Source organism: Lactuca virosa, chromosome 3 (assembly GCF_052849685.1).
Source record: "Lactuca virosa cultivar CGN04683 chromosome 3, Lactuca_virosa_CGN04683_v6, whole genome shotgun sequence".
NCBI lineage: Eukaryota > Viridiplantae > Streptophyta > Magnoliopsida > Asterales > Asteraceae > Lactuca > Lactuca virosa.
In genome coordinates this window covers 154,820,822-154,843,419 of record NC_136428.1, presented here as the reverse complement: position 1 = coordinate 154,843,419, position 22,598 = coordinate 154,820,822, and the positions used below count along the sequence as shown (strand labels likewise).

The 22,598-nt window shown below is 40.0% G+C and overlaps 1 protein-coding gene across 1 annotated transcript; it reads left to right on the top strand.

The window, feature by feature from the left end:
- Positions 1-21,227: 21,227 nt before the first annotated feature.
- On the top strand, positions 21,228-22,232 carry LOC145162690 (Trm112p-like protein). Its single transcript, XM_079081758.1, has 4 exons — positions 21,228-21,387; positions 21,491-21,545; positions 21,838-21,946; positions 22,031-22,232. The coding sequence occupies exons 1-3, from the start codon at positions 21,266-21,268 to the stop codon at positions 21,937-21,939; spliced, it is 279 nt and encodes a 92-aa protein (XP_078937884.1). The 5' UTR covers positions 21,228-21,265; the 3' UTR covers positions 21,940-21,946; positions 22,031-22,232.
- Positions 22,233-22,598: the final 366 nt, after the last annotated feature.

The following is a 22,598-nucleotide window of genomic DNA, read 5'->3' as shown; positions in this document are numbered from 1 at the left end:
ATTCATCCAATAGCCTTGATTAAATTCAGCTTCCGGTACCTATAATCGTTAATCTTGCGAGAACTAGAGATATATGTATAGATCTATACCTGAATTGACACCCCCACCTGCAATTGCTAGAAACAATCTCGGCATGATAACTTTCTTATTAATCAGTATTTCGACGTCCGATGAAGCGTTGTGGCGGGAAAAATTATTAGTCAAACAGCGTTGATTATGGTGAATCATGGTAATACATTACAAACACCTTAGAGATCCGACTACCGTTAGGGACGCCTTAGAATGGTACATAAAATACGTCAGGGTTGTTAGATATCCTACAAAAATAGAAAATTAGGATTAATAAATATCCTAAAAGATAAAAAGATAGGATTGTTTGATATCCTCAAACGGTAGTAAGCTAGGGTTGATAAAATACTTTAGGAAATATTTTTCTAAAAGAAGGATTTTTAAATTAATACAACCAAATAAAATCTGAAATCTACGAAAACATATGCACTCATCAACATTATGTTGACGTTTTCAAAATACATGTATTCTCAGGGAGATGAGCGTGGAGGATAGTCATGCCGAGGTTGAGAATATTTTCAATGAACTTTGTTGGAGTTTAGTGTAACAGTTGGGAATTTCCGGTCACCAATTGTCACAAGATTTTGACATCAACCGATGATAATGACAGAACTTTTCATATTGAAGGAAAATATGATCAGAAAAATGATAATAATAGGGTTAGCGTATTTGGAAAATATGACCAGTTTAAAACAAGCAACCAAAAAGATATATCATTTTTTTAACGGTTAGTGTATTTGGAAAGTACACAATAAAGTGATTCCAAGGATATAAGTATTGCAAAAATCTGACTCCGATTGGAGGAGTTATGATTTTATAAAAGATAAAAAGCAACCGCGTTAATAATGCTAACGTTACTAAAAGGAAAATCGTAGTACTCTGAGAGATAAGGACTTTGAAAGGAAAATGTCAAAAATGGAGTTCAGATGAAGGAGATACGCTTTTCAGAAGAATATAAAATATGGATTGAAAATGAAAGTGAAAATTTGGCAATGCGAACTTAAGGAAAGTTGTAGTACTAGTAGAGAGCTACACAAATATATAAAGAGGATAAGAAACAAGATTCATATAAGGAATAGATGAATTTTTATAAAACATTTAACGGTTGCATGCCAAGTGTGCGCCATGCCTGTCGCGCACACCTGACACCTAGATTCGTCGAAGTTTAGGGAGACATGGACCATCAGAAGTGTGACATGTGCAAGCTCTGGATGGAGCCACGAAGTGAGTGCATGTCACGCATGAAGTGTGCTGCACGCACAAACACTATAAATAAAGGTGTTCACTTTTTGATTTTCTCATCCCAAACCCTCTTTATACCTCTCAAGTTGTTTTGGAAGTCCTCTTAATGGCGTGAAGCTTCAGGTGCAATGGCTTGGATGCTTCGGAATATGCTACTAGAGTGAGTTCACGGCCCCTATTTCACTATTTTAAATGTTTTATGAGGGGGAATACATGTGTATCAAATGGTTCTGTCAAAATATATTTATGTCTATAAATATGAAATCATTTTAAAAAGCTTAAAACCTTAGGATAATGTAGCTATAGATACTATGCCTAGTTCTAAGCAATGATATTATACCTAAGAATTATGATGCTCGCTAGTCTAGGAAGAGATAATACCTAGATGTTATAATGGCCAAATCCCTAGGATAACGTAGTACCTAGAAGTTATGCTGGTCAAATATAGGGATGTGCATTGTATCTAATTGTTACTCTGCTCAAATATTCTGTTTTTAAATAACCATAATTAGGGTATATATATATATAAATACTTATATATACAAAATAATTATGAGATCAAAAGTTATAAATATCAACTATAATATAAAAGACTTATATTGTGATAGTTATAGGAAATTCCTAGGAAGGATAAAAGATAAAAGATAAAGGATAAAAGATAAATACCCAAGGTTAATTCGTTAGTGAGCTGTTAATATTCATCCAAAGGCGTTGATTAAATTCGGTATTCCCCGGTCCCTATAATCGTTAATATTTCAAGAGCTAGAAAGATATGTATAGATCTATATAGGGATTGACACCCCCACCTACGATTGCTAGCTACAATCCCCACAAGATAACTTTCTTATTATTCACTATTCAACGTCCGATGAAGCGCCGTGGCGGGCAAAATTATTAGTCAAACAATGTCGATTATGGGGGCTCAAGGTAATACATTACTAACAACTTAGAGATCCGACTACCATCAGGGATGCCTTAGAATGGTAGATAAAATACTCTCGGTTTGTTAGATATCCTACAAAGATGGAAAATTAGGATTAATAAAATATCATAAAAGATAATAAGATAGATTCGTTAGATATCCTAAAAAGATAGTAAGCCAGGGTTGATAAAATACTTTAGGAAAGCTTTTTCTGAAAGAAAAATGATTCCTAAATTAATGCAACCAAATAAAAGTCAAAATCTACAAAAACCTGTGCACTCACCAACATTATGTTGACGTTTTCAAAATACATGTATTCTCAGGGGAATGAGTGTGGGGGATAGCCGTGCCGAGGTGGAGGATATTTTCAAGGTAATTTGTTGGAGTTTATGTAACATCCCAAAATTTAGAAGTATGATTTAAGGACTTAAGGGTAAATTGAAGAAGGTACTCGACGAGTAGGTATGCTTACTCGTCGAGTCGGAGCGGGTTCTGGTCACGAGTTAAGTGACCAACTCGCCGAGCCGGTAGCTGGACTCGACGAGTTGGTGCTGAAAATAGAAAACCCTAATCATAAGGGTTGCACCTTATTTAAAGGACCATATGTCCTCCATTCAGCCTCCTTATTGCCCTTGAGAGTCAGTAAACCCTAAAATCGTGTGAGCTTCCATTGTTAAAGAGATTTGAGCTTTGGAGGAGGAATATTGAGAATGGAGCTTGAAGATGAAGAGGCTAGCATCAAGGGATTGGTGTAGATCCAGAATCAACTTCAGCTTGGGCACATTTTAGAGGTAACAAGCTGTTACCTTGACTCTATTGCATTTATATCTATTCAAGAATGAGATTTTGGGTCATTTTGGCATGTTAAGGATCTATTTCGGGTTAGGGGTGTTGAGAGAAAAACTTTGAGACACACTTGAACAAACGTTAGAACAAGTATATTGCGGAATAGTTAATCTCGAAGGATCTAAAAGCTCAACAATAATATTAATAAGTTAGAGTTAGATAGTTAGAGAGTTAGTTGCGGAAATGTAAAGAAATGGAAATGACAACAATTGTTATATCAAGAATACACACAAGTTGATTCATAACGAGGAATGCATTCAAGCCAAGTTAATAAGTGAGATCAAACTTAGTGATTAAGTCACAAGAGACTTGCTCCAAAGAGAGATTGTAATCAGTTATATTCTAGTAAGATTTGAGAGTAAGAAGTGATGCGTAGATAGAGAGATAGAAAAGATAGCTTCAGAGATGTGTATTCAGATCTATATAGAATAAGTGAGAATGAGATCTATTTATAGAGTCTCAATAATTACATTTGATTCACTCTCTAAGAGTATCCATGCAAGGCATACTGGACAATAGAGAGTATTACAGAAAGATAAATAAACTAAGTAAAGTAAGAGTGACTGCGGTTGGCTAGATGACTTCGGATGCGGTTGCTGATGAGGGAGCTTGACTGCGGGTGTTTGTAGACTGCGGTAGCTGAAGTTCAATAGGGTCACTTTTCTTGATTCAATAATTTCCCCCTAAGTAACCTCTTTAACTTTTCTTCAGCTATCAAGTTTAAGAAACTTGATCAGGATCCACCAAAACTTCCTGATATTTTCCAACCAAGTGATTCTTCTTAAAATCTCGAACTTGACTTCGGCAGTTGTGTGCTTTGATCTTTCAACTGCGGTTCGACAGATTTCAAGTTGGTTCCTGGTGAGGCGATTCATGGCAGTCATGGGAATGAAGTGTTTGACTTTATTGGTCTTCCTTTTGAAAATGACTCCGAGTTCAGGGAAGTTGGTTGCACCTAAGGATCTTTCTTGATAACCTTCGGTAGGCATTGGTGCAGGATCGAGTGGTAGTAGGTCGAACTTCGTGGCAATGGTGGGGTAGATGTTTGCATCAATTTTAGCAAAATCACAGACAGTTTCCTTCAAAAACGTACTAGCCGTTTCAAGCGCTATCTTCATCTTCGGGTGCTTCTCCGACTTGTTCTGGAACACCTTTGCTATGAGAAAGACTTCTTCAAGATTCATGCAGGGGAAGTCAGCTTGGGTGCGGACATAGTCGTGTTCCCTTCTAGTGAGAGTGTATTGGATGAAGTCAGCCTTCATGAACCTCCGGGGCTTGTAGTTTTTGACTGCGGATGGTCTATCGTTAGACCAGATTTTCTCAATGGGAGAGGCATGCTTTGCATAAAATCGGTCAAGTCTCTCGAATTCCATTGGCAGTCTTTTGTGGTCTGGAAGGCTGCGGTCAAACTGCTCAAACACTGTGAAGTATTTAGCATTTGGGGAGATTGGAACATCCCAGTAGCCATCCGAGGGGGGTTCAGCATATGTGAGATATGGTTTGTAGTCATCATCCAGCAGTCTGCGGTGGGGATTGATCCAAGAGTTTATCAAGGATTCATCCATGACAGTGTCAAAACCGCATTCTCTCCATATAAGCTCAGCAAGTTTAGCTGCTTTCCAGTCTTTTTTCTTTTGGGTGGTGGCAGGAGAGTCATTTGAGCTTGGAGAGGACATGTGATTAACCAGATTTTTGAAGTGAGGGGGAGTCTCTAGTTTCTCAGGAGTGATCTCCTGTTGTGGTGGAGTGTGATGAGATGGTTGCGGTGAAGGTTGCAGTGTAGGAATTCTTTCTGTAATGATGGGGGGACTTTGATGTTGTGAGACGCTTTTGGAATGATTGGAGTGATGGACTTCTTCTTCACTACTTCCCCCTCTTGAGGAATGCAACGTAGGAGCTTCCTCAAGCCATTTTCTGAGGCCATCAACTTTGGCAAAAACTTCCTGAAATTGGGCTTTAAGGGCATCCGCCAACTGTTGATTATTGGGGATGGTGGAGTTGAAGAGCAGCCTGTGAATTTCCTTGGTGAGTTGAAGGATTTCAGGACCATGGAAGTTGGTTGACAAGGATCGTTGCAATCGGTTGATAGTAGCTTGAAGGACTGAGATAGTGGACTCATATGCAGTGTGAGTCTCAGCTATCAGCTTTTGAGATTGGGAGGATTGGTCCGCAATGGCTGCTTGTAAGTCTTTCTTGATTGCGGTCACCTCAGAGATGAGGCGTTCCGCAGCAGCCATGAATTCCTTGTGATCTGCTTGACGATTGTTATCCAGGGACCGAATTCCCATTTCGACCTTGAGAGATATTCTTTCAGTAGCCAATCTCTCACGAGTTTCCAAGCGTTCTATCCTTTCGATCAAGAACTGCAGTCCGGGCATGTTTTCTGGTTGCGGTTGAGTTGGCTTGACCGCAGTGAGAATCTGATCGACCTTTGCTTGCAGGCTCAAAAATTCTTTTCTTGTTACAGCATTCTTCTTCTCTTTGGGCTTAGAAGTTGAATGATGAGAGCCATTGGATTCTTCTTCTTCATCAAACATCATAAGATCATCATCAGAGGGAGAGGGTTGATTTACCTCCTGAAGATCAACATCATCAAAACCGAAGGTGGGAGCAGAGTTGACTTCTATTGCGGTTCCTTCGTCTTGTGAGTCTTGAACAGGTGGAGTTGGAGGGACTTTGGAAGCATCGGCACCGTCATGAGTGGACTGGGCCTTGCGGATCGTCTCAGCCTTCTCAGACATCCAATCTTGGACCTTCAGTATGGTGGTTACGGTATTGGCATTGTTAATTGTGTCTGCCCAATACTTAGCCACATATTGGATTTCCTGTTCCTTTTGCTGCTGTTGCTTGATTTGTTGATCTTTTCGTGCTTGGAATGCCCTACGGAAAGCGGCATACTTTTTGATGTCGGCCTCGGACATGGGAGTGTAGTGTAACCATTAGTCATTAGATTCTTCACCGTTAAATCCTTGGTATCGCACTGAAGTGTCCTTCGGGTCCACGGATCCTTGCACATTTGTGTTCACCGTACCTAAACCACCTGTTACTGATGTAAGCAGAGTAGGATTTCCTGAGCTTCCTCGGTCTCCTTGACCTGTAGTCAAGTTTGGCCTCGGCTCAGTTCCGGCAAAGGCGAAAGAAGTGCCCTGCGGTTGGGAAGGTGTTTGAAGTGTTTGGGTTACATTCAAGAGGATGGAGTTCGACTCCTCAGGAGAAAATAAATGCAGTCGGGAAGCCCTGGAGACCTTAGGGTGAGAACCAGTGTTATCCTCTTGGGATTGAACTGGGGGGGAGTCTCCACGATGCGATGAAACATACTCACTTTCTGAGCCTGAGTGGTATTCGATTGTGGTATTGAATGGGTCTGCGGCCACCCTAAGGACTACCGGAGCCTTTTGAGAGGCTGAGGTATCAGTCTGGTCACGTATTTGGCCAGTGGGATTGGTTTTTCTTTTCTTAAGGATGGAAATTGGTTGCGCATCCTCATCAGAGTCACTATCATTTGTGGGTGCGGTTGGTTTGATTTTGCATTTCTTTGAGGGTGTGGTTGGTTTGGAAGCATCTTTCTTTGGGGTTCTTTGTTTCTTGGAGACGTTGCGGGGGCCTTGATGGGTTGAGGCTAGTTTCTTTCTTCTTTGAGAAAGATTGGAGAAAGTAGTGGAAGATGGGACTGCGGTACTTCCAGGGGTAATGATTGCGGATGGGGTTGGAAGAGGCGGGGTAGGAGGGTATGGGGCAATACCTTCCGTAGCCTCAATATGATCTGAGACATCAGCAGTCTCAAGACCAAGAGTGGTGAGAATGTGGGTTGGAAGTCTTCTAATAGGTCCAAAAACAGATTGATCAGATCAGGGATTGTACCTTTTGAGATCCTTGGTGACAAAGAAGTTGATGTCGTTGCCCATGCTGATTCCTGCGTCCGCATGGAGGTCTGAAATGCAGAGGGACCAGAATCTTGCAAATGTAAGTTCGGTAGGGTTCTCCCTTGGGTTCTCCTTGGGAATGTATTGCAGAAAATCATCCCATAGAATCTGTCCATAGTTTACGTCATGGCCAGTAAAGATACTCCATACTAACTCTAGGAGTTTGAGTCCCATGTTATCCGTGCCTCCGGTTCTTCCGGATAGACTGCGGATGACAAAATGGCAAACGAATTGCCAGACCGCAGGCAGTTGGTTTTTCTTGAATTCCCCAATGCCTTTGATTTTCTTCTGATACCCCATTTGATAAAGTGCAGAAGTGATGTCCGCCATGGATGGAGTAAAAATCTTGATTGAGGGATAAACAAGAAGGTTAATGGCAGAGAGAAACTTTTCTTTAGACAGAATGACCAAAGAATCGTTAACAAGGTTAAGATTCACTTCTTGTGGGTTCTCGAGTGGTCGATAAGCTGAAAAGGCACATTTGAATAGGGTTGAAAGCGGGACAACGTCTGTGAATGAATCGAATGGACCAAACAGAGGGTAATTGGTCAAGAACTTGATCATTAGCTTGATTGGAGCATTATAAGATGAATGGTCTTCGAATACAGCTCTGAAATTGCTTGAGGCAATCATAGGTGTGGGATGTCTTGAAGCGGAGTCTGAACTAGTAGGGTTCACTGATCCAGATGCTTTGGAGTGTTTCTTGGATACACCGGATTTCACCATTGTAGGAGTTTGAGAGAAAATATAGAAACAGAGTGTGAAAATGGAGAAAGGATTCAAAGTTTAGAGAGCGTAAACTGTTCTTGGGGAAGAAGAAACGTTTTTATAGGGATGGAGGTGAACAGTAAACGATTTTACCCTAGGTAAAAAGAATAAGGAAAAATAAAACATTTTAGGGTTCTTTTGATTTGGGAGGTGAAATCTCAGCCACATATTATGAAACGGTTTAAAATATTTTTGAGATTTTACCAAAAAGGGTTTGCATTTAATGAAAAGTCAGACGTACATCATCACGTCTGGTGATCGTGTGGTGAGGGTTGGTTTGATCCGTTGTGCAAAGAGAAGTTGTAACGGATTGGACGTGCTGGGTAAGCGGAAAAGACATATTAAGGATTTGTTTATGGAAAAATGTTCTTTTTGTCATCATACCTAAAATAGGTCTGACACAAGGTTTATTCAGAAAGGAGATGGGACAGTTTCTCAAGGAATGTTTTTTATTTAATGTTTTTCTTATTTAATGAAGGATCATTAAATAGAACACCATGATTCAAAGATTAATGAAACAGTTGAGAAACTATTAATGTGATTGCGGATGAAAACTTCATTGCAGATGGATCCTTTGCCATTGCGGATGGATCATTTGTCATTGCGGATGGGTAGATGTATGACTGCAGTAGAAGAACTGAGAAGAGCACTTGTACAAGAAGTTAGTAACAACACACAATAAGGACCAGTGAAGGATAAATATGATATATGGTTGCGGTACATAGACTGCGGTATACAGGATATACCAAAACCATCTATCATAAGTAACTTCAGTTAGGACCGCAACAGAGACCAGGGATGGTCTGCGGTACCTATTAATTCAGAAAGAATTGTGGGTCCGGATTCATCATTCCTAACATTTGTAAGAAACTATTGAGTTTTGTAGAGTCAAGTGCCTTTGTGAACACATCAGCAATCTCTTCATGAGTATGGACAAAGATAAGTTCAATGTTACCTTTCAGGATGTGGTCTTTGATGAAGTGATACCGTAGTTCAATATGCTTGGTCTTGGAGTGCTGAATAGGATTGTGAGAAATCGCTATAGCACTTTTAGAGTCACAGTAAATTGGTATCCGCAGCATTCTGTATCCGTAGTCCATAAGTTGTGTCTTCATCCATAGTACTTGTGAACAACAGCTGGCTACGGCCACATATTCAGCTTCTGTGGTAGACAGAGATACACAACTTTGTTTCCTTGATGACCAGCTGACGAGTCTTCCACCCAGAAATTGACATCCACCTGAGGTGCTTTTTCGATCTAGTCTGCATCCGGCGTGATCCGCATCTGTGAATGCTTGAAGGCTGAAGTCATTGCCTGCGGGGTACCATAATCCAAGAGACTTGCTTCCTTTCAGGTACCGTAGTATTTGTTTGGCTACGGTCAAATGTGACACTTTTGGTTCAGCCTGATACCTTGCGCATACACCTGTTGCAAAGACAATGTCTGGCCGGCTTGCGGTGAGGTACATCAAGGAGCCTAAGATACCTCTATAAGTCTTGTGATCCACAGATTCGCCTGAGGGGTCAGCAGAGATCTTATATCCGAAGGCCATGGGGACCTTAGGCGAAGAACAGTTGTCCATAGAATATTTCTTTAACAGTTCAGTGGTGTATTTCTCCTGATGAATGAATATCCCTTGTGGAACTTGTTTCACTTGAAGTCCTAGAAAGAAGTAAATCTCTCTATTCATGCTCATTTGGAACTTGTTGGTCATGATCTTAGCAAATTCATCCACCATTCCTTGATAGTTGATCCGAAGATGATATCATCCATATATATTTGTACAATCATAAGGTGATCACCATTTGCTTTTCTAAATAAAGTGGGATCAATCACTCCTCTTTTGTATCCGGATGAGACAAGAAATTCAGAGAGAGTCTCGTACCACGCTCTTGGGGTTTGCTTCAGACCGTAGACTGCTTTTTCAAGTTTGTAGCAGTGGTCTGGGAATTCAATACTTTCAAATCCTGGAGGTTGCTGAAGATAAACCTCTTCTTTTAATTCCCCATTGAGAAATGCACTCTTTACATCCATTTGGTGTACCTTGACGTTCTTGTGGGCTGCGTATGCTAAGAAGATTCTGATGGCTTCCATTCGTGCCACCGGAGCATACGTTTCATCATAGTCAATACCTTCAAGTTGATTATAGCCCTTTGCAACTAACCTTGCCTTGTTTCTGACTACCGCACCAGATTCATCCAGCTTGTTTTTGAATACCCATCTAGTACCAACAATGGTGTGATCATGTGGCTTCGGGACTAGCTGCCACACTTTGTTTCTTTTGAATTCTTCTAGCTCTTCTTGCATTGCGGATATCTAGTCAGGTTCTAATAATGCTTCTTTGATCGTTCGGGGCTCGACCGAGGACATAAATGTTGCGTAGTGACAATGATCAGATAAGTCCTTGGAAGATCGAGTCTGGATACATGCGGATGGGTTGCTAATGATTTGACCTGATGGGTGGTCTTTCGTCCATACATGTAGACGGGGTTGCAGATGATCAGCAGCTGCGGTGGAGGGAATGTCTTCGATATCAGAAGACTCTGCGGTTGGAGATGGCAGTTCCCCCTGGACTTGAGAACATCCTGCGGATGGAATTTTCTTGAGCAGTTGGAAGAGGTTCCCCCTGGATTGCTGATGGGAGTTCCTCTAGAACCTGAGAAGGTTCCCCCTGGACTGCGGATGGAAGAGTGATAATCCTAGAGTCTGTTCTTGTGTCAATGTTCTCTATGTTTTCATCATCTGAGTCAGAAGAGACGTTTGATGGTAATGTTTCTCTGCGGATGGGAAGTTGAGCTATATCAAGTACTGGAACCTCGATGGTTGTTGCTTGATCCGGAGTAGAGCTTTCCCCCTCAACCGGCGAGGTGGAAGTATTGAAAGATGCTACTTCGGATAGTGATGGACCAGATACATCAGCGTGCTGCTGTTAAGCTTCTTGAGACACAAGAACTTCGGATAATTTGGCTGTTTCTACAGGGTCGAAGAGATCGTCATAGTTGACTTCAACTAGGTTTAATGGACCCGAAGAGGCAGGAATATCACTTTCCAAGATTGCTATGGTTTCAGTGGATGGAGGGGTGTTGCGGATGTGATAGTCATCAAATTTCACATCGAAGCTTTCAATGATCAACCTTGTACGTCTAATGAGAACTCGATAAGCAACCATGTTAGTGGAGTAGCCAAGGAAGATGCCTTCATCAGACTTCGGTGCAAACTTGTTAAGATGATCTCTGTTGTTGATCACAAAACATCTACACCCAAAGATATGAAAGAAGCGAACATTTGGCTTTCGGTTGTTAAGGCCCTCATACGGTGTTTTATTGAGACGTTTGCACACAATGCTTCGGTTTTGTACAAAGCATGCGGTTGCTACTGCTTCAGCCCAGAAGTAGAGAGGAAGGTGTGCGAAGTTGAGCATGGATCTGGCTGCTTCTACTAGAGTGCGGTTCCTTCTCTCTACTACCCCATTTTGTTGTGGTGTGTAGGGAGCTGAGAAGTTGTGAGTGATGCCCTTGGACGCCAAGAAACTGTTGAGGAGACGATTAGTAAACTCGGTTCCATTATCACTGCGGATGCGTCGTACTGGCAGCTTGATCTGAAGTTCTATTTCCTTGATGAAGTTGATGAGAATCTGCGGTGTTTCTGACTTGAGTTTGAGGAAGAAAACCCATGTGAAGCGTGTGAAGTCATCTACTATAACCAGTATGTACTTCTTGTGATGGAGACTGGCTACGGTGGATGGACCGCAGAGATCAATGTGCAAGAGCTCCAGTGGTTCAGAAATTGAAGAGTCAATCACCATGGGGTGACTTGCTTTGGATTGCTTTCCACATTTACATGTAGGACAGAGAGTATCATTGCTGAACTTGAGAATAGGGAGTCCTATGACTAGTTCTCTAGTGACCAAATTGTTGATGTATCTGAAGTTGAGATGAGCTAGCTTGCGGTGCCATAGCCAGCTGACTTCGGATACTGCTTTGGAGAGGAAACATAACTGCGGTTTGCCTATGATCAGAGAGACATCCAGAGGATACATAGTACCTTCGGATCGAGATTTGATCAAACATGTGTTCCTATCACTTGTCATTACATAGCAAAATTGATCATCAAATTCAACTCGATGACCTGCTTTACATAGTTAACCAACACTGATGAGATTGTGTTTAAGGCTTTCTACATAAGCAACCTTTTGAATAGAGAAGTTCCCCGTAGTGAGAACACCATAACCTCGGATGACCCTATTCGCATTGTTGCCGAATGTGACATTTCCACCGTTGCAAATTGGCCTGAAATCCCGAAGGTATTCTAACCTTCCAGTCATGTGCAAGGAGCAGGCACTGTCGATTAACCATTCTTCTTCTTGTTCCTCCTTGCACAAAGCCTGAGAATTACACGGTTAGTTTAGGCATCCAAACTAGTTTCGAGCCTGGGACAACGGATGAGTTTCTGAATGATGCATGGACCGAGGTTGCAGGGACTGGTTTCTTATCAACTTTTAATCCTAGTCCTGGGTGTTTGTGCAGTTTTGGAGTGTTGTGTGTTTTTGAAAAATTACGAGGTTTCTAACTCCAACTACATTTGACATAGAATGAATCTTTTTGGCAACTACACTGACATTGACAGGTTGAGATTTTGTCTTTTGTTCTGACACCACGTTTGGTCAACGGTCTAAACGATAAGTTGGGCTTGGGACCGGACTGAGGTAGGTAATATCTGACATGAGTGTTGTTGGGCTTTGAAAAAGTTTGTTTTGTAAAAGGTTTAGCACGTGTAGATCTTTGTGTCCTTTTTGTTGGATTTGGTAGAATACCCTTCCACTTGTTAAAATTTTGATGTGACTTTAAAAGTGTTGGAGTGGGTAAGATACCCTTCCATTTTGGATCATCTGAGGAATAGACTTGAAAGCCATTGTTTCGAAAAGACTTTACACTCTTTTGGGCTGTGTCAGATGAACTAGGAATGATTGTTGAAACTGCACATTCCTTTTTGTATGTTTTCTTGATGGGAGAGTTTTTCGAAAAATAGTGTGAGAAAACAAATTTTTCTGGACTTTTGGACTTTGGAAATCTGACATGCTTCTTGTTTTTTGAGAAAATTTGTCTATTTGTGCCTCGGGAGCGAATTTCCTCTTTGAAAGCCTTTTTTGCTAAGGTTTTTGGGGAACCGCAGTCTTTGATGTTCAACTGCGGTTTCCTGGAATTCTTAGAAAATTTTTGAAAACGTGGGCTTGAGTCATCCAAACTTGAAGATTCAGGGGTTTGAGAGCATTGACCCACTTCAAAGTTTTCTATGGGTAATTCATGATGAATTGGCTAAAGAGTCACAGTTCCTTTTACTAAGGACTACGGTAGAGATGATTTGACTACCGCAGAGTAAGTCTGAGTTGGGACTTCAGTGGGACTTTTGTGGGACTTCTGACTACAGTGTGAGACACTGCGGTCTGAGGGCAGAGATGGGAAGTCTTTCGAGACTTCGGGGCCCTCAATGACAATTTCTTCATCAACTACGGATGAGGTTTGAGAGTTTGGGTAAATGGTGCCACAGATAGGAATTTGATCACATGTGTGACCCGAAACCTCAGGTACAATTTCCTCAATGACACAATTATTGCTTAGATTATGAAGTCTACTGAAGTGTGTTTTGATGTCTTCGGGAAAGGTCTTGTCATTGACTGGGAAATGAAATTCTCGATCTGGAGGGACATACAGTCTGTCTTTGTTGTACCGGGGTGAGGAATCCATTGCGGTAGGATATCCATTTGACCAACCCCAATTGTATGTATTGTCCACGGTTCCATTATTTACCAAATTTTCAATAACTTCACTTTCATTGAATAATTTTTCGATTAAAAGATTTAAGCGTACAATTTCACTCTGAGCTCAATCTCTCTCGTTCAAAGCTATCTCTAATTGTGTTTCACTCAACATTCTTGCATCCTTTTCTAACTCTAAGTCCTTTTCTAACATAGCCATTTTGAGTCTTTTGTTATCCAGTCGTCCTCTTACATGAAACATCTCTTGGGACGCAATGTTCTTCTCATCTAGGGCTTTGTTATAGTCTGTAAGGATGGCAGCACACGTGTCATTAAGATCATTTATGAAGGGTTGACAGTCATGCATGCTATAGTTTAGAGTTTGGATCATGAGTTTTACCTGTTCGACGATGCTTAGAGTTCCATCCTTTGCCATGTAGCAGTAGTTCTTTTCCAGCTTTGTAGACCCATCATCATCCGCAGTTGCCAGCATGCAGGTTTTCCCTTTTCTTTTGACACTGCTGATGGCTTCATCTTCATCTCCGGATGACCAAACTTGATGGTCTCTTTTGACATGGGCTACGTATGCCCTTGCCTTTTCCTTATCTTCCAACTCTTGAGCCATTCTAAGGTAGAATGCTCTGTCTTTTACTACATTGACCTTACAATCTCTTGCAAAATGATTCTCCTTGTTGCACTTGTGGCAAATCACAGCATCAGTCTTGTCTTCTAAGGGAGTACCGGAGTCAGTGGTTTGAATAGACTACGGTGCCTCCTTTGGTTGAGTATTTTGAGATTGCGGTGGTGGATGAGAACTGTTGATTCTTGCGGAAGGAGGGAGGTGGTAGACGGTTGAACTGTTGGCTAACCAGAGCAATAGCCTTCTGAAATTCTTCTTCATCATCATACTCTGAATCAGCTTCGTATGACTGCGGTGGAGTGTCATACGAGGGAGAGTAAGATTGATTATGTGGAGCTTGTGCTATGAGAGCAAGTGGTCCTCCGAAGTCAGCACAGTCTTTGAGTACGGTGGATTCTTGTGCTTGCAATTCTCCATAGAGCTTGTAGAGAGACAAAGAGTGAATCTTTCTATCGCCTTGGACTATCATCTTAGCCGTAGTCCAGTGTCTTCCCAAACCATTAAGAAACTGAAGATTTGTTTCATGGTTACTGTGGATGGTGCCCGCATTGGATAACTTGGTGACTATCAGGTTGAACCTTTTGAAGGAGTCTTCCAAACTTTCGCCAGTATGAGCTTTGAAGTTGTTGAACTCATTGGGTGTGGTTGTAAGCTTCTTGTCTTGTGCTTGTTCTGAGCCTTCGTACAAATTATTGAGAACTTCCCAGATCTCTTTTGCTGATTTGCAATTTATGATAATATCGAAGTTGTCAGGAACAACTCCACAAGAGATTTCATAAAAAGCAACAGCATCATTTTCCATTTTATCGAGATCATCCTTGGTGGGACGGTTCATGACTGGTTGACCTCCTCCTAGTTTGGTTGTAGCGCCGTCAGTTTGGACTAGTGTAAGAACTGGTACATGTGGTCCTTCTTCTACGGATCGCCATACATCTCTACAAAGTCTCCTTAAGTATCTTTCCATTCTCTGGGACCAGTGATGATATTCATTTGCTACCAGTATTGGGGCTCGATTAGAACCACCAACACTGTTGGAAACATTCAGAGATAACGATTGTGCCATATTTCCTTGTTTTTTTTTAATTTTTTGTTTAGGAATGAGCTTCAGTGGTATAGAAGGCCCTTTGAAAATCAGAGTTCCGTTTTTCAAAAAGCAACCAGTATGGCTCTGATACCAATTGTTGAGAGAAAAACTTTAAGACACACTTGAACAAACGTTAGAACAAGTATATTGCGGAATAGTTAATCTCGAAGGATCTAAAAGCTCAACAATAATATTAATAAGTTAGAGTTAGATAGTTAGAGAGTTAGTTGCAGAAATGTAAAGAAATGGAAATGACAACAATTGTTATATCAAGAATACACATAAGTTGATTCATAACGAGGAATGCATTCAAGCCAAGTTAATAAGTGAGATCAAACTTAGTGATTAGGTCACAAGAGACTTGCTCCGAAGAGAGATTGTAATCAGTTATATTCTAGTAAGATTTGAGAGTAAGAAGTGATGCGTAGATAGAGAGATAGAAAAGATAGCTTCAGAGATGTGTATTCAGATCTATATAGAATAAGTGAGAATGAGCTCTATTTATAGAGTCTCAAGAATTACATTTGATTCACTCTCTAAGAGTATCCATGCAAGGCATACTGGACAATAGAGAGTATTACAGAAAGATAAATAAACTAAGTAAAGTAAGAGTGACTGCGGTTGGCTAGATGATTTCGGATGTGGTTGCTGATGAGGGAGCTTGACTGCGGGTGTTTGTAGACTGTGGTAGCTGAAGTTCAAGAGGGTCGCTTTTCATGATTCAACAAGGGGTCTAGATCTGAGGTTGCTACTTCAGATCTAGACTTGTCTTGGTCCAGAAACTCACAAAGTATCAGCCCTTGGTTTGTTGGTGAAGCATCCTTGTCTTAAACCTTAGCCCTAGATTGATTTGGGCCTTTAGCTCTTTGTTTCCACATAAAGTTTGCAAATTTACGTGAGAGTCATGCCCTAAAAGAGTGGATCTATGGTTTGGAGCCCCTGCATGACTCGAAAAGCCTCTGTATGAATAAAGGACTAAAGAGACTCGGCGAGTCTGTTCTTGGACTCGGTGAGTCTGTTGAAGATAGGCATGGACTCGACGAGTTGGAGGAACAACTCGGCGAGTCTGTTGAAGATTGACGTGGACTCGACGAGTCTGTTCTTGGACTCGGCGAGTCAGAACGCAAAACCCCAACCTGTTCTGGTTAAGACTCAGATCAGTGAGTTGAGTGGTGACTCAGTGAGTTGGACATGATAGGACTCAGAGATTGTTGAACTCGACGAGTCATGGGGTGACTCGGCGAGTCGAGTCGTGATATAAGAGTTTCTGAAGTTTAGGAACTCGACGAGTCAGCGGGTTGACTCGGCGAGTAGGGTCAATCAGGAAGATTGACTTTGGCCAGGACTTTGACTTTGACCAGTTTGACCTTCAAGGGTATTATGGTAATTTGGATATTTATGTCAATGGATCATTGATGGCTATAGGTGTTGGAGTTTGGGGCAGTGCTTCGGGATTGTGCTTTCGTGGTTCGGTTCGGCAGTTGCAAGGTGAGTTATCCTCACTATACCCAAGGGTCTAAGGCACCAAGGCCGGCCCTTTGATTTGTTATTTGAGTTAGTTACTGCTGTGATATGTTAGTTGGCATCCTGGTAGATAGGATGGCTATATGATGATATGCTCTGTTAGATCGGTATTCTGGTAGACTGGATGTGGCTATGCTTAGTGACCTGTAGTTGGTCTGACTGTCTGTATGCTGGTAGGAGATTACCTGTTATATGTGCACGTGTTGAGCAGTAGTAGAGGGTATTCCATCCCGGTAGGATGATAGGGCCCTAGTATGTTGTCTTGTAGACTGTTATATGGTTATTTGATAGGTGCACATGTTTGCTAGTATGTGGGCATTCCAACCCGATGGTTGAGGGCCAGGAGTATTCCATCCCGGTAGGATGATTGGAATCATAGTAGGTGGGCATTCCAACCTGATGGTTGAGGGCCTGGGGTATTCCATCCCGAGGGATGATTGGACCCATAGTAGTTATTGTATGTATAGTAGGTGGGCATTCCAACCCGATGGTTGAGGGCCAGGAGTATTCCATCCCGGTAGGATGATTGGACTCATAGTAGGTGGGCATTCCAACCTGATGGTTGAGGGCCTGGGGTATTCCATCCCGAGGGATGATTGGACCCATAGTAGTTATTGTATGTATAGGTATGTGGGCATTCCAACCCGATGGTTGTGGGCCGAGAGTATTTCATCCCGAGGATGATTGGACTCGTAGTATGTTAGCATTCCAACCCGACGGTTGAGGGCCTGGGGTATTCCAACCTGTCGGTTGATTGGACCCATAGTATGATGTTCATTGCTGTATGTGTATGGTTATATGTGTACGTGTATTTTGGGGGAATTTACTAAGCTTTCGAGCTTACGGTTTTCAGTTTATTGTTTCAGGTACATCAGGTGATCGTGGCAAGGCAAAGGCGTGATCGTACCGCTCCTCATATTTCATGATTTTGTGATTTGGTTCTGGGGATACTCTGATGTTTAAACTATTTTGAAAACAAGTTGTAATAACTTAATGGTTTTTGAATGGTTTAAAATGTTTTAAATTAGCTTGAATTTTATGGGTGTTACAATTTAGTTTCATGTGTTTATCGTGTCTAGTAATGTATAGGTTGTGTGCTTGACTTTTAAACAATGTAATCCCAAATAATTTATAATAAATAAAAGAAATGTTTGTATTATACTTTTTGGTTACGTTCTATATATATATATATATATATATATATATATATATATATATATATAGATATATATATATATATATATATATATATATATATATATATATATATATGTATGCGTCGATCTAATTTCCCCACGTTCCCACCGCCCGACATTTACGCCACCGGTCGGGGGTGTGACACTGTGGTGCTGGTCGTGAGTCTTCAGGCTAGTGATGGAATGATGGAAAGATCGTTGTAGCACCGTGAGCTTATCGTTCTAGTGGTTAGAGGATGTCATGATGTATCATGAACTAGTGGTTGTATGACTCATATGGGTGAGACCCGATAGTCATTTGTTGGAGACTCTTAGGTCTTGGACCGTTGGTATTATTGGCATGGTTGGGTGTTAGTACATTTTAGGAGTCGAGAGATTCAATGGCCAGTTGGTTTGGATCATGTAGACAATAAACGTTTGTTGGAGATATTAGTGGTGCATCATAAGTGTCTTACTGAATATTTGCATTTGTGGGTCTCTGATTGCTTGTAAGCTATTATTAGGAGTTCATTACCAGAGATGGGTATTAGATCTGAAACTTTGGGTCGTGAAGTTCATTGATAATATCTCGAATGAGTTGTCAGGAAGTCAAGGGTACGTTTCAGGATTTTAGGCACAATTTTCTAGATTTGGGCTTGGTTGAAATTCACGATCGAGATGTTTTGGGTATTCATTATGTATGGTTTAGTGGTGTTCCTAGTCAACGTATGGTTTCTAGAGTTTAGGGTGATGGGTTCCCGATTTTGGGGAGTTTATTGATGGAGTTAGTTTGTAGTTTTAGTTTTTGAGAAGTTTCCCGGTTTCAGTGGTTGTCGCTGTTATTTGGGTCTTGCAGTTGAGGAGAACGAAGTAGTTGTTGCAGTGAAGTGTCTCCAAGTGATGGGATGTTTTTTGGCATAAGTAGGGTTCCGAGTGGTCCCATGAGTTTTGTTTATGGATGCTTTCAAAGATCCTAACCGAGACAGATTTCGAGGACAAAATCCAGATTAAGTGGGGGAGAGTTCTAACATCCAGTTTCAGGATGTTTCTTATTTCAGGATTGTAGACCATAATTCAATCATGTGAAGGCCTTGGATATCAAGGAAATAGATTTTAGACCCTATCGGATGTTGATAATGTTGGTTAAGTGATCTAAGCCTTTGATTTGTGTTTCGGAGCCAATGGTAAAAATAGGAAAAGTGATGCTTTAGACTTCTTACATGAATTAATGATTTTAGTTCAGTATGTTTTAAGTCAAAAGTAAATTGATAGGGTTGTGGGGCTCGTCAATGCCTTTCCGTGAATATAAAGATCGCTGAAAATGAAGTTAAAACGAAGATGTTATGATTGTTTGAAGTTGGAGTGAAATTAGGTGAAAACCCGTTGTCACGAGGTGATAGGAATGTTGTCACGACATGAGAGCCGTCACGAGGTGACAAGCAGGCTATCACAAGGTGAAAACTGTGCAACCCAAGCCCACAAATTTTTATGGTTTTCGAAGTATTTAAAGGTAAGGATTCATGTTTTAGGGTATTTTCTTAGCTTCCATCATATCTAAAACCCTTTGGGACCCTAGACTCCATCAGTGGCCTTATGGACTAGGAAAGTTATGATCTTTTGCCTTCCCTTTTAGCCATGCAAGTTATCTTGGTCCTTTAGGTCATTTTGGTGTATCTTGAAAGTTTGAGACATTATTATGGATAAAGTTGGAAACTTTATCCATCTAATCATCATGTTGATTCAGATCTGAAGGTTGGAGACTTGGACTTAATGGATTAAGTTGAGAAAGATGCATTGTTGGTCCCTTTAAGACTTAAAGTCTAGATCTTGGTGGTTTGGACCATGCTAATGGATAAAGTTGGAAACTTTATCCATTATCAAGCTATTAGGAATTAGATCTGATGTTTTTAGCTTTGGTTTTTATGGATTAAGCTCTTATCGAAGAAAAGCTTTTATGACTGGAAACCTCGACATGCCCAAGGAAGGCCCACGACGTGGTGGCTAGACTTATCGCGTCTGTTTTGTCTGGACGTGACCATGACATAGCAAAGGAGTTGCCATGACGCAGGTTTTCGTATTTGATGTAGTTTTAAAGGGGCTACTTAGTATCATTGTCGGGATCCCTCTCTCATATCAACACAAAGAAGGAGTCATAGTGCGCGACCAAGAATCCATTTTTTACTTGCATTTCAAGTGACATAATTTTTGGTTTCGTATTTTCCAACTAATAACAACGTACTTATAATATTTTTTATAGCATTCTTCTTTGCTTCATGTCGATGTCTGTTATAGTATCTTATGTGTGTTCAAACACAAGAAGGAAAAAGGTCACAAAAGAGCCATTAAATGGTAACAAACGAAGAAGGAAGGAAAAAAGTACAATCCATGAACGAGCTTTCTTTAGACATGTTAGTAAGAGAAAAATACATAATACATTGCCCTAATTAAAAAACATAAAGTACATTGCTATAATTGATTTTTTTAAATATGATGTTATGACAAGGGAAACGGGAACTATTGTGTATTAATATGATGAACATGATAATACGTTGCCCTAATTAAACCATTTTTCACGAAGACCGAGTAGAACATCTAGATTTTGGCCTGCATCGGCCCAAAAGATCGAACCTAGCCCAATGTTGTAAAACTCAACGAGTTGGTCGATTACTCGTCCGAGTACTCCATACTAGACCCCTTACCAATATGAGTTACAGAATCTAAGTATTCCTCGATCGGCCTCTTACTGAAGTGAGCAGTGTTGTAAAACTTGGTCAACTCAGCGATTAATATGTATAATATACTTAATGATTTATTATTTAACATACACATGTGATTATTACTGCATATATATCTTACATTTTAAGTAATTATTCACAAAATGACACCATTGTGTGTTTTTCAGTTTTTATATATTCACATGTATCTAATTTTGTTATATATATATATATATATATATATATATATATATATATATATATATATATATATATATATATATATATATATATCAATCAACTTATGATTTTAATTTATTATTTTGACATATATAATTTCTCTAAAAATATTTCTACATGAATTACCGAATTCGAGTACTTGCTACTTAACCGAACATATACCGAATAGTGAGTTCTACGATCTTGACCTAGCATGCCAGGTATTGTCCAAAGTTTGGTTGGGACTAGCATTGGGCCTGGGCCTGCCCGAAAGCATGTGTTTAATATGCATATGTCATGGCCCATGGAACGTAGGACTAGACTAGCATATTAAGATGTCATTTTTAAACGGGTATAAATTTTGCTCATATGTTAATATTTCAATGTCATTCAATGAAATAAGCAAAAAAGGGGGGAGAAAAATGGTCACAGCAAGCAGGGTAGTTAAAATCAGCAAAGTTTTTTCTGAGATACTCGTCTGTCCGCTTTCTAAACAACCCTTGAGGTACTCTCATCTGTTTCGTTTCTGTATTTCTTTCTTCAAATTATCAAAACAAGTTTCGATTTTAACCCCAATGATCCGAACGTTTATTTTTTTGTTGATTTAGGGTTTGTGAGAAATCGAATTCCCTGATAAGTGATGCAATCGGTGTTTCTTTCCCGGTGAGTTGTATGATTCCCCTTTTCTTTGTCTTTGATCAGATTCTTCAACATCCATTTTTGATATGCGCTTGAGTATTTGGCAAAAAAGCGATAAGCTTACAATTTCCTGATTTAGGTCAAAATATCCCAATTTGGAGAAGCATAGTAGTAAGAAAAGTAATTAATTATACAGTTATACCAAATTGATTACTCAAATCCTAATGGTTTAGATACTGATCGAGTACAATGATAAGTATTTCTTTTATCAATATGTTCACAAATTCATTTCGGTGTATGTTCTTTTTTCTATCAGATAGTAGATGGGATCCCCTGTCTTGTGCCAAAGGATGGCAAGATCATCGAAACACCTGGTGATGTTGATTCACTGAACACAAAAAGGGATATGCAAGATTGAAATTAGGGTATATCTCGATTTATTTTGGATGTTTTGTGTTTGAGTTCTCTTAATTTCATGTTAATATGCTTATTCTTGAATAACATTGCAGGTTCTGTAGACATGGTGAAGAAGATATGGTTATTTCTGCTCAAACTTCACAGATAGTTTGCAATCTGAGTCTTGTAACTTTTGTTTTTATGAAAATTAAATTTAATGTGATCACCAATTTGCAAAGCACACAACATATATATTCGAATTACTCGATAGATGTTTGCAATTTCAATAAGTCTATCCAGTTATTGTTTTTTTTCTTTGTTTTTATGTGATTAATCATTAATGTGCCTCTCAAACCATCAATTGAGTCTACCAATGAATCTCAATAGAAATCCAAGCTAGATATCCTTGCATCATCATCATCGTTGAGGTCTTCTCTTTACAAAAACAATGGGGTGTTTGACACGGAGCTTTTCGAAGCGTTTGGAAACTTCTATTATTTAGCTTTTGACAAAACAATCTAGTTTAAACAAAAAGTTTCGTTTGTCGGTACGAGCGTTTAGCTTTTAATTTAAAGAAAACGTTTCAAATCTAACAAAATGTTACTTAGCTTTTGAAATCAATTTCCATAATTACACTTAAAAATATATTTATATATTTATTTATTTTTAATCGATTGTGCT